This window comes from Macadamia integrifolia, unplaced genomic scaffold (genome assembly GCF_013358625.1).
Source record: "Macadamia integrifolia cultivar HAES 741 unplaced genomic scaffold, SCU_Mint_v3 scaffold635, whole genome shotgun sequence".
In the NCBI taxonomy this organism is placed as follows: domain Eukaryota; kingdom Viridiplantae; phylum Streptophyta; class Magnoliopsida; order Proteales; family Proteaceae; genus Macadamia; species Macadamia integrifolia.
Window position 1 is genome coordinate 104,940 of NW_024870503.1, and position 12,876 is coordinate 117,815.

General features: G+C 37.2%; 2 protein-coding genes across 3 annotated transcripts; both read left to right on the forward strand.

The window, feature by feature from the left end:
* The first annotated feature begins 3,364 nt into the window (after positions 1–3,364).
* Positions 3,365–5,713, forward strand: LOC122069538. The gene has a single exon (XM_042633587.1). It carries the CDS (start codon positions 4,104–4,106, stop codon positions 5,337–5,339), a length of 1,236 nt encoding a protein of 411 aa, XP_042489521.1. The 5' UTR covers positions 3,365–4,103; the 3' UTR covers positions 5,340–5,713.
* A 1,339-nt stretch (positions 5,714–7,052) lies between these two features.
* Positions 7,053–11,700, forward strand: LOC122069533. Of its 2 annotated transcripts, XM_042633573.1 has the most exons (4): positions 7,060–7,436; positions 8,034–8,263; positions 9,952–10,059; positions 11,248–11,700. In XM_042633573.1, exons 1-4 carry the CDS (start codon positions 7,241–7,243, stop codon positions 11,368–11,370), a joined length of 657 nt encoding a protein of 218 aa, XP_042489507.1. In that variant the 5' UTR covers positions 7,060–7,240; the 3' UTR covers positions 11,371–11,700. The 2 variants fall into 2 exon arrangements, with proteins under 2 accessions (XP_042489509.1, XP_042489507.1); XM_042633575.1 differs by lacking the exon at positions 9,952–10,059 and having other exon boundaries at positions 7,053–7,436.
* The last annotated feature ends 1,176 nt before the right edge of the window (positions 11,701–12,876 follow it).

Sequence of the window (12,876 nt, forward strand, 5' to 3'; positions counted from 1 at the left end):
AGTCATTTATGTGTTTTGACAAAAAATGATTTTCAGTTAATTTTGCGTTGGACTTTAATGAACATGTGCTTAAAGACTTAATATGGAGGGGTAAAGTAACCATTTGCTTTATAATTATAGATCCAAGCCTTTTGCCCCTCTTCTTCAGTACAAAGTGGAGAAAGAGAGTTATAAGAAAAATAGGTGAAGGGAATCTCTTCACCAATTTCTTTAAAAAACTATTTTGCACATAGAGATACCAAACTATTTCTCACAAAAAATCATTTTTGTCAAGTATTTACCAAACCATTTTTTATTAAATTTCATTAATGATTTTTGTTAAATAGATTTAAAAAAAAAAAAAATGATACCAAAGATGGTCTAAGTAATTGGGCTTCGAAGACTAGACCATGAATGCATTTCTATTTAGTTGGTTAGTTTTATGATTCATATTCTAAGTTCAAAATAATTGGACTAATCAGGTTATAATCTGGTTATAATCAAGATTTAAATAGACTAATTGACTAATTGAGCTATAAACTCTTAAATTATCATAAAAAGTCCTTAAATGGGTTAATCAAGCTATAAACAATTGATCACAATATTCAGTTGACTCAGGTCAACGCTATGGACTTTTTCAAATTAGATAAAAAAAGTTGGATAAACATAAAAATTAGACCAATCACTGAACAGACCATTCTAATTTAACTCAATTTTGATTCAATGGTTTATAGAAAAAATAATTAAATTAAAGGCAGGGATAATCACAACCGGTAATGTGGGATAGAATCCCCACACCCAACCAATGGGACTGTAGAGAGAATGGCATAGGAATGAAAAAGTGTGAGAGGGTGCATGCTACTGCAGCCAACGTGGGTAGGATTTTCTCTAAAATAAAAATAATGAAAATGAATTCAACCAAAAATATTAATAATAAAAAAGAAATCGTCAAAATTGGACCGGGCTGGTGTTCTACGGTTGGCTGTGACTGCTGATAAGTGATACCAATGTGGCTTTTTTTGTTTCTTCTCCTTGCCTTTCAAACATAACCTTAGTCATTAACATATCAGGTACACATTAATAGGGGTGTTAAAAGTTGGCCCGCATTGGTAGACCTAACTTGATTCAATCGGTTGAAGCTTAAGACCAATTTGATGGATTATTAAATGTGTCAGGCTCGGTCAACAAGGAAATGGTTTGATAGTTGTTTATATTTTTTTCTTGTTAGACAAAAAGAATGTATTTATATTGAAATAAGGATTAAGTACAATCAGTTGAACGTGATTGTGTTAGAAACAATGTTCTCTTAGCAATAGTTACAAAATAAGAAATTGGTTCGGAACCTGTGACAACCTTGCATTCGATATCCACCTTGTTAATACATTCAAAAAATTTCCCGCCACACTTAGAGTTCAAAAGTTAGGCATTGTAGAAGTTCTGAATTGGTCCAAACCTCCATCCATCCTTGCCGTAATACATACTCCGCCCCAAAAATTAGTTGTTTATATTTGGTTAGAGGCTTAAAGCATTTTCTATCCGAGAAAAGAGAGGCTTAAAGCATTAAAATAAAAAGATTCCTCAATCATAATTTATCGAACGATATAAAACTAATTTATCCAAACGTTAGGTACCCCATGTGTAATTTACCGATTAAATTATAAAAAATAAAAATAATACAACCACCGATACTTGCATTTTTTTTCCCCTAACTATTGCAGCAAAATATCCAAACGAGTTGTTGAATGTATGGGCCACACCGTTTTTAGTTTTCTAGAGTTCTCCAAGAATCGTACTTGTTACACACACCTATGTTTCACATGATCAACACCTTTGGACATTCTTATGGTTATGGTCAGAGCAAAAATATAAAGAATTTTCACAGGTGAGGGGCTGATATAAAATGGAAATTGTTTACGGTATTTCAATATTGGTAAAAAAAGATTATGAGCCTCCCAAGGAGGGTATGCTAGCAATTTCTCTCTTTCTTCCTCACATGAAATGTCATTGTTATCCTATTATATATGTAACTGTTTCATCACACTTTATTTGTATGCCCACCTATAACGTTTGCTCAGAGATCTTTCTCCTTTTAGTCTTGTAAGTCTTTATTATAGAGAGCTGAAAGAGACTTTAAAGTGTCAAATAATTTATAATTTTGCTTTTATGCCTTTTTAGTATGACATTTTTTTTTAAAAAATAAGAGTAAACCTTATTATTTTATATGTGTATTCAAAATTGTACAAAGACAATGATATGTTTTGATAATACTATAATGATCAAGTCGAAGGCCATGATGAATGGATTCCCATTCATCGAGCATGCCTTAGCTATGAATAGAGGGGGGTATCAGAGGTGTATTTTGGGAAGGTTCAAAAACCTTATAGGGAGTTGGGGTTTGTGAACCCTGGGATGAAGTGGTAAACCTCACTATTCGGTAAACTAAAACTTCTCCCATGAAGTGTAATGAAAGTACCTTTCAAATTACTTTGAAAACCCTTTTTATCTCCCCTTAAAAATGGCAAATGTCTTTTGTTTGAGAGGGGCTAGACACAGAGGTTAGCTATGATGTATGGGGCGAAGTGCTAGGCGGTTAAAAAGTGACTCTGTGTAGCTGAGATGATGATGTTAAGATGGATGTGCAACAAAACTAAGATGGATAAATTAAGGAATGAGCATATTAGAGTTGATTTGGGAGTTGCACTGATCAACGACATGCTCCGCGAATATCGTTTGAGATGGTATGGTCATGTTCAAAGGAAGCCTAATATCGCCGTAAGGAGGAGCGATCTGATATAGAATGAGGGAGCTAAAAGAACTAGTGGCAAACCTAAAATGACCATAGATGAAATGGTGAAGAATGACATACATAGTCTTAGTCTTGTCCCAAGTACAACCTTGGATATAGCCTATTGGAGGGCAATAATGAATAATCCATGTAGCCAACCTCATGTAACTAAAATTCTCGTGACTTGTTGAGATGTGTCTCTTTCCTCTTACTCTCGTCTATACTCTCACCCATATTCTCTCTTCTCCCATTGTGTTGTTTGTACTTTTATTTTTTCCTATTATGTTTTGATTGGATCCATTTAACCGACCCCATTGAATTAGGATTAAGACTAGTATTGTTGTTTGTAGAGCTAAACACAAGTGTACGATGGTCATTGCACGTCCTTGTGTCTGTGAAGCATAGGAATAAAACAAGAGACTATTAAAAGAAGATTTTTTTTTTTGTAATAATGACTATAGAAGAAGATCACAAGTTCTAAAACACTTACAGATTGTCGTTTAGATCGAATCCTTAGACAATTCATATCAAATATCAATAGAAAGATATTTTGAGAAATCGAAACCCTGTTTTCAAATAGGAGAAAAGAACCCTAAAAACAGCATGATTTCTATACTTCCATAGAAGGCATCCCTATCCCACATGAAAGATGAAAATCAATAGAATTACCAAGACACGGCCTCCACACGCCATCTCCTATTCTAACCCCTATCTCTCTCTCCTGCACAATTCGAAAAGAAACAGAAAAACTACGGCGGAACTTAATTCTCGAGGGTCAGTTAGCTAAGGCAATGTCTCTCCTTCGCTCATCCCCTAATCCCCAGCCCAAACAGCTCAACCTTCCCTGTTCAATTCAACTGAATTCCATTGCCTCGAACAATAAAAATCACCTTGAAGAAGAAGAAAAAACCTGCAACCCTTGGCCTCACCTGTTCTTCCTCTTCTGCTCTCCTGTGATAATCCGTTCAAACGGAAGAAACAAACACAAATTGGGTTCCTTGTTACCAATTCGTCAATCTGGGGCAGTTCAGTAGAAACAATGGAAGTTCAGAGGCTTAGGCAGTTGATGCTCTTTTGGTCAAGAAACAGCACTCGTGTGGCCCTCGTGGGTGGAAATCACACAGCTGCTAGGTTTTGCACTCGCTAGACTTCCCCTTCCTCTCCTCTTCTCTCCCCCTCTTTCTTTCTCTGACATTGTCTTTCTCTGTAAAATCAAAATACCCATTTACCGGAAAAACCTGCAACATTCTCTCTTCTTCCCTCCCTCACCTGCTTTCTCAAAAAATTCAGAAACAATCCTCGACAATTCAAGGTAGAAACTAAATTTGAAGAATAAGATATGACCATGGCTCCAGGATTTCGACCTGCACAGACCCAGTATAGGATAAAGCTCCGGCACAGAGGTGGGATCACTGTGACTCCTAAGAATCAGCTCATAATTAAGCTACCCGATTCAAGGGCTCTGAAGGTTACTGCCCGATCGATGCTTCTGGCATTGGCCATTATTACTTCTTCCTGGCTTGGATCACTTGTCATTTGGGATCCTTCCTTATCTTATAGTCCTGTAACCTATGAGGTCCGTGTTCATGGTGAATCATTGTTGCCTGTGCTCCTTCGTGACTTAACCCGCGAGGGTCTCTTCAAATCGAGCGACAAAGCCCTCTTCGTGAGCCGATATGGCGATGGCAACGGTGTGATAGCTCATGGTTCCCAAATCTTGAACCCACATGAAATCGTCTCTGAATCCGATGCCGATCGACAGAGTTCGATCCCAGATGGCACATTTGATTTCGTCTTCGCGTCTGGCTTCCTTGCCGGCGACTTCATCGATCGAAGCCTCAAGATCGGCGGAATTGTCGCCATTCAATTGAGCAATGACGCCTCGAATGCCTTCCACAAACCATCGAATTACAAAATTGTGTATCTCCGGCAATTCGAATCCACGGTTTTGGCGATGAAGAAGACTGGCCCTGCTGAGATGAAAGCACCGACGAAGAGTTGTCTCTGCGGATTTTCATCGGAAGCCAAGAGGGCAGCATTGAATGGCCTAGAGGATGTGCTGCTTGAACCTCCACAAGATTCTTCATTGAAGAAGAGTAACAAGTACTTGAAAAGGACCAAATTCCTCCCTAACCTAATGGGTGATTCTTTAGAAGACTACCCTCGTCGCCTATTCATCGATGTTGGCTTACCAGACAAGAACGGCAATGGCGGATCGACATGGTTTGCAAAGAACTACCCAACAAGGAACAGAGATTTTGAGATGTTTAAGATAGAGACTGTGAATGAGAACGAAGAGGTATTGAATGAGGAGGTGCCACAGATAAGCATGTCGGACTGGTTGAACGAGAATCTGAGGATAGAGGACTACGTGGTGATGAAGGCAGAAGCAGAGGTAGTGGAGGAGATGATGAAGAGCAAAGCTATCTGTTTGGTGGATGAGCTGTTTCTAGAGTGTGACCACCAGGGCTTGGGAGGGAGGAAGAGCAAGAGCAAGCGGGCTTATTGGGAGTGCTTGGCTCTTTATGGGAAGTTGAGGGATGAAGGAGTTGCAGTGCATCAATGGTGGGGATGAAGAAGATTTCAACTTTGTTAGAGAGAGAGAGAGAGAGAGAGAGAGAGAGAGAGAACCGAAAAGCCATCTTTCTGTTCGCTCTTCTCTGTGCATTGTTTGGCTCATTGCAGATATGCAGTGGCCCACATAGTGTGCGAGAGTGGGTCTGATGTGGAGGGGTGCGTTCAATATCTTCATCCTAAGTTTTTTTTCATTCTATTTTTTATAATTACATCTGAGTATGTGCACAGGGAAAGTAGTAGACTTGGTACCTCAAGTATGATTTATCATGTTTGGGGTACCTTAAGTTTCATTATTGTATTTGGGTACCTCGTGTTTTATAATGGGTTTTCTTTCCCGGCAGTATGCCTAATGAAATATAATGCTTCATCATTTATCACAGGGTTATACATGGGTTAGTCCATATGATAGAGAACCAGCCAAACATACCATTGGTATAGTTTCAGATTAAAATTAATGAGTAGAGAAAGTAGCCAAAATTAAAAAAGATGTCATTTTGCATTTTATATCCATCTTGATTTGATGGCATTTTGGTAATTTAATAAACTTTGAATAAGACTTTGAGCAAGTTTCCTTGTTTACTTTAGACAAAAATTTGGCCATTGAGATATATGTGGGGTCCTAGAGACTAACTCATGTACTGCAAAGTGGTAAATAGTTAAGCATAATACTTCATTGGGTATAGTGAAGACTAAAAAGACCACAAAAACATTGTTTGAGAAACCTTCTAATATTTTTTATTTTTTCCATAGATATTATATTGGGCGAGTGGTAGCAGGACGTACGTATTGCAATCTTATTTTCACTTTCTTTTAATATTAGCCATCCATTTAAGTTTAGATTAATCTAAACCATCTATTAGTTTTTTATATTGTAACTGATTCCTAGTTTTTAGGGTGGAGAGATGACGGATGTGGTTACTTAACTTGTCTAATATTTTTTTATATAAATAAATAAACAATAAAAATCCAATATAAGCGGACTCCTCCTTAGATTTTGTTAGGAAATCTCAATTCTCTCTCTCTCTCTCTCTTCTTGCTTTTTCTTCAACGTTGTTCCTTATTTCTACAGCCGCCATCATCATCATCTCTCTCTCTCTCTTTCTCTCAAAATAGGATGAGATAAGAAAAAAATCAACATAATTATTTTCAGGCACTGAACATATGAGAGACTTGGCCACACATATCCAAAAACCATGTTTACATATTAATCATCAGGGAAGAGATTTGGGTAGTAAAGCTTGCAGATATGGCAAAAGACAAATTTGAATTTATAAAATAAACAAAGCTATTGAATATCTAGGATTTTATTATTACTTATTGGGTAGATATTATTAACCTATGAGAATTTACCATGGATGCAAATCTTCACTGAAATTGGTAAACAAAACTTCAACTAGACTGGAGAGCGGTGAAAAATGAAGAAGAAAGAAAGAACAACCTTGAAGAAGAAGCAAGGAGAGAGAGAAAGAGAGGATCGAGATTTCTAAACGGAATGAAAGGAGGAGTCCACTTATATTGGGATTTTTATTATTTATTTATTTAAATATTAATAATATTAAACAGAGTTGTAACCGTTTACAACTCTGTTAGCAGGATTAACATATTTAACACGTGTCAATCATATCACTTACATGAACATTCACCGAGCTCCGAACGTTCTGCATTCCTATTTTTCTGCACGTACCGCGACCATTTTGCCCTATTTTAATTGCAACCTGTGGCCACGAATGGCTTCGTTAATTTTTGCAGTGTAAGTCTAGAGATTGATTCACTGATTCATCATCGGGTAGCAACTAGAAAAATGGAAAAAATTCTACCCACACAAAATCATTTTTTGCTTTCTTTTCGGTTAGAACTTTTGGATTAGTATTCGACTCCTATTGATCTCAAGAGAGAATAATGGCGTCTATACAGATTGTCAAATCTAGTTTATTTCCTTTGCTTGGTTTCCGAGCAGATTCTGGCAAGAAAATCGGTTCGTTTTGCTCGGATTCTGAACTTTCTTTTACACAGAGGAAGATTTTGAAACTACATAATCGTCGGATTGCTTATAGGGTATGTTGCCGACGCCAGGAGGGCGAGAACGATAGCAGTAGTAAGTTCTTCTGCTTTTTCCCTTCTTCGCTCAATTGATTAGAATATAATGCTAATAGCTTGAAGATTACAGAACGCCATTACTTTTTTACCAATTAATTTGGGTAAGGCTTAGTTGAATTGTACAGTTTTCAGAGTAGTATGAAGCTGAGACATGGTTGCACAATTTCACACTGGATAAAATTTTTGTATTTTTTGGTTTGGGTCTCTGGATCATCATTAGAGTGTTTCCAAGTATAATATTAATGATGCTGGTGGTTGGTTCACCCTTCTTGGTATTTAAATACAGTTTGGTTCATATTAAAGAATGATGAAGAGACTGTGGATTTACTCTAATACAACCACCCTTTCCAGTCAGTTGCAACTTGGTTATATTTTCATTCTCTTAGCCTGCTTTGAAGGTTATTGATTAAGTAGTCTAGTTTCACTTTTGCTTCTGGTGCTAAAAACAGACTATGTTTGACATCATATTGGTGGAGAACTCTGGGTGCCCTCCTGCTTCAGTCATGTAAATAGTATGAAGTAGCTACTATTTATGGAGTTTGCTTTGTTTTCGAGTTTTCTTTGTTTATGGTGGTCTTTTCTGAGTGGTTTTCAGGTGATGAACCTCCAGAAACATTGTTCATGAAAGAACTGAGGAGAAGGGGAATGACCCCTACTTCACTGCTTGAAGACAGTAAGAGAAGCACGTATGGACTAGATGAGGAGATAAAATTGAAGGAAGATGGCAGAAGTTTCTCAAAGAGAAATGCGGTCTTACCAGATATCGAGAAAAGCCTATCCAACCAGAGAGAGCGTTCAATGGCATTAAACAGTGAAGGTCTTGAGGTTGATGAAATACTTCCCTCCCTATGTTCTATCTGCAGGATGGTCTCGATTATCAATCTCAGATTTTATTGTTTGTTTGAAGCATAGATTTCTGACAGTGGATGTTCTTACAATGTTTTTATTATGTCAAATGATGGTTATGAACTGTTTTTTGGTTTTCCTTTTTGCTTGCTTTCTTCAGTAGACCATTTTGTTACATTACCATCAGAAAGACAGACACCACTCTTAGAATAAGTGTTTCCGTACTTCACCTCAATTGGTCCCAAATGTTGATAGTGTTACATATTCATACATGTGGAAGTAACACACATTCATGTGCTATATGCTGCTAGGGCCATTAGAGCAATTTATAGTGTATGACACTGTTTTATTTTCCTATTCCCTTCTGATACTTGAATACATCAATGAAACTGCTATGTGTTTATAAATGCAACCATGTCATGAATTAAAAACAGCGATGCAGGGAAAGCAGTATATATAGCATATTGTGTTGAAGATTCAGGGTGCTCGAATTGTCTTATGACTGGGGGAGGGAGAAATTCATACCATTCCAAAAATCTCACTGAAACACTTCTTCAGGCCTGTCAAAGGGGGTTGAACTTGGAGTGGCACCCAGTGGTTCCAAATTCAGGTCCATTTGTTAATTGTGTTAACTAATTCAATTATAATCCAATACACAAACGTTCATAGGAAGACCAGCTCTAATCTAGAATTTGTCTGTTTGCTTTTCAATTTGCTTCATGTAGACAACATGATCTACGATATTTACATTTGCAGAACGCCGACCATGTGGAAGAATTTCCATATAACTTGGTACAATAATATGATCTCTGGTATGCTTTGACTTGAAAGATTGGCAGTTCTCTTTACCTTTTCTTCCAAGTAAACAATAAAAAGCTAAACTGAAATTTCATATTTCTTGTCATTCAATATTTATTTATGGCTGTGTAGATTGTGACATTTTCAATGTAAGAAATTCATGTTCCTGTGTTCTGTTAGATCAAACACCAAGAAACACGAATAATAAAGAGACAATAGATCCGTACGACACAGAGATTTAACGAGGTTCACACACCAGGGTGGTGTGCTACGTCCTCGGGCGAAGAAGAAGATGATTCACTATGCAGAAGAGAGATTACACCCTAGCAACGGCGAGAAAAACCTCGCCCTGAAACCCTAGCTGCGTGAAAACCCTAGAATACAATGACTTTCTCAACAAGCAATAGTACATTATATATACTCCAAAATCGTGGGTCGACCCATCGGGTCACGGTCGATCCGGTCGAACCCTACACCCCCGCACCCCCATACGAGATCAGTGATGGGCTCCGGGCTTGGGCCTATCGGCCCAACCCCTCTGCTTTCATCACAGATCTCAGAAAAATTCCCATTCGGGTCGCCACCAAAATATGTCGGATCGGGTCAATCTTCAAAACGGGTCAAGAATTCGAGACAAACTTAACATGTTCTTATGTTACATTAATAATCCCCACACTATTGTTGCTTCCCTTCAAAGGATATGTAGTTTTAGTAGCATCAGTTTCTGAAAAATGATCTGTTCTCCAAATATTTATAAAATCAGCATTCATAAATCTTATGTTTGATCTGTTCAATTCAGTCAATCATGGTGGTGATGGGATTCAGCTACATTGGACTGACTTATATATGTACCTGCTTCCTTCAATTAGGGTTTGATTCCACGAGCTAAACTCCTCCTAACAATCGGAGGGACATTTTTCTTGGGATTTTGGCCTCTGATACTTGTGACAGTCGCATTCTTTTCTGCTCTGTACTTAGTAAGTTCCCTCCCGTACCTGCTTACCTATTTGTCTAAACGTCTTTTCATCAGCTAAGGTGTTTCCCCAATAGCTTATGCATATGAGCCAATTATTTGAATTTTTCCAAGTTAAATTCAATTATGTATCTATAACATCTGTTTTTGATCTGATATCAGTGAATCCAATCTTTAGTAGTTATAAATTAAAAGGTAAAATAATGCCATGAGTGGGTTTCAAACCTAGAACCTGTGGTTATGAATTCATCATTTTAAACTCCTCAGGTAATGCATAGTCATGAATAATTATGCATGTCTAAATATCAAAAGATTTGTCTTCAGGAATAGTCATCACATTTGAAAAATGTTATAATTGGTAAGGATACAAGCCAAAGGCATTTGCAGAAGATTGCTCAGCCATCAATTTCAAGGAATATTGATGTTGTGTTTTATCAGAGGAGAAAATTGCTGGAAAGAGTTGATGTTAAAGTCTCGAATTTGCTCTGTTTGCTTCACAGATGATTGTCTTTGTCCCAATGACTTATTTGGGCATATTGCAGTTCTGTCCATTATGTGTAGTTAACTCACCTTTAAAGATTCATATAATTGTTTTTCCTCGCAAAACTCCATTTCTGATCTTGAATAACAATAACAAGAAGAAACCAAATCAAAATATCAGGTATAAGTAAATCCAAATCCACCTTTATGAGATTGAATTTGAGTGGATACACATAATGGCATGGTCATTCCTGAGGAGTTGATCACCAACACCAATTGGGTTGTTGGACTGGGAACAGAGTACATTAAAAATGGGGTCTTTTTTTCTTTTGAGTAGCATTAGAATGTAGGAATCTATTATGTCTCTATTCATGAGAGATGTTTAATGGAGAACGCTGGGAGTGACCCTGACAACTCAGGTGGTCGAAGTTACTTTTATGACTGCAAGTTTGGTGTCTAATTCGAGCTTATGATATAAACCACCCCACCCCCCCCCCCCAAAAAAAAAAAAAAAAAAAAAAAAAAAAAAAATGGAAGAAGAAGAAGAAGAAGAAGAAGAAAAGAAAAAAGAAAAAAACCAAAATTTAGAAGGAACAAGGGAAAAAATGAGAGAAAATCAGTAATATGACAAAACAATAAAAGAAGTTCTTCATTAGAACTTTATTGTTGATCTGATATTCTTCTGATTTGCTGATTCTGGGTTCACTTGCAGTATTTTGGTCCAAGTTTTGTACATGATGCAAGCAAAACACTCATATCACCGCCATCATACATTGATCCATATGCACTTCTTGAAGATGAAAGGGCATCAAACGCAGCTCCGCATGTAAATTGAAGATGATTCCTCAGTACTTTGAATTCTCACGCTATTGGTGAGTTCTGAGTACAGGTTTCCATGGCCTTCTCAAACCTGTCTTGGGGACTATGGCAAATTGATGGATATCGAACTCAGTTCGACATGGAACTCGTCTTATGTAGCTGGGGTTCTGATTGCAGCTTCCTTGTCTGTCAAATTGGCAGGGAGTTTGCATCCATCTTTAATATGATGATTGTTTTATTACTCTCCCAAAGAATTCTAATTTGAATTATAATTCTTCTGGACTTGTGTATAGCCATACTGCTCACATGTTTATATATCCATACTGTTCAAGTGCTCTTACATGTATTTTTATCCAAGCGTTGGTCGCCAAGTTTTTCGCCAAGTTTTTCCCTTTCTCACCTCTCTTTTTAATGTGAATGTCTGCAAAATTTAGCATGACTCCAGTATTTGAAGAGGTGAAAAATTAAATAAATAAAAAAATCCAAACAAAATGGAAAGGACTGAGATTTCCTATGGCCACAGTGAATGGAAATCCCATTGTGACCATGTACAATAAGGGGGAGGTGGGGAGTGATGGGGTCACATCTGGACTTCCCATCATTCAGCCACCGGTGAAGAAGGAGAACTTTGTCCAAATGGAAATTATGTAAGTAAAAAAGTTTCAATTCTGATTTGTTTGGGATGTGCATTCTTTATGTGTGGTAAGCATCCCATGCAAATTAAAGTAGTTGCATGTGTTGTCTTGGGCTGGCCTCTTCCTCAGAGGAGAGATTATGAGAGGTTACGTAGTGGATGTATCGCAAAGATTTTAAACTCGGAATTGGGGATTCAATCATTTCTTATAAAAGGGAGAAAAAATTAGAGTTGTACTTAGGAGCAACTTATTGTAACCAAGGGGTCATGAGTTTGAGTCAAGAAACAACCTTTCCCCAAAGTGGGGATAAGAGTGTGTACATTATGGTCCTCTTCAGACCCCGCAATACCAGGAGTCGTATATTGAGTTACACCTTCTTTTATTGTAATAAAAAATTTCCCTAAAATTTAATAAATCCACTCATTGATTTTAATATTTAGTACTTAGCTCTAGTGTGGCACCTTGAACGAATCAATTTCTAACAGGATTTGCATTTTAACAAGGTGGTGTTTGGTTTTCTTTGGTATAGATGGTTGGAACTAAAGTTTCAAACTATGGTAAAAAAAAAAAAAAATCAAAAAATCAAAATGGTCTTTGTATGGGTATACATATTAGGTTAGACAAAATCCTACTATGGGATTTGTATGAAATATGCACATACTGTGAGGTCTTAAGTTCAGTGTTTTTCTGCAAGTGTTATGTTCTCTGTCTTCTACTTCTATTCAGTATTCTCTTTGAATTTATGAGTATTACCTTCAGACATACCTGTAGGAATTACTCCTTGGAGTGCACCTTAAGCAATTATAATTATTTTATCTTAGAGGTGATGATGTACGGTCCACCTGGTTGCATGTACGGGTCATTTCAAATACCTTAAGGAGATTATA

Bases quoted from the DNA above. Each gene is read 5' to 3' on its own strand.
- LOC122069533 (XM_042633573.1), top strand. From the start codon at position 7,241: ATGGCGTCTATACAGATTGTCAAATCTAGTTTATTTCCTTTGCTTGGT. The intron at 7,437-8,033 runs GTAAGTTCTTCT...AGTGGTTTTCAG, and splicing joins GGGCGAGAACGATAGCAGTA to GTGATGAACCTCCAGAAACA. The intron at 8,264-9,951 runs GTTGATGAAATA...TCCTTCAATTAG, and splicing joins TAAACAGTGAAGGTCTTGAG to GGTTTGATTCCACGAGCTAA.
- LOC122069538 (XM_042633587.1), top strand. From the start codon at position 4,104: ATGACCATGGCTCCAGGATTTCGACCTGCACAGACCCAGTATAGGATA.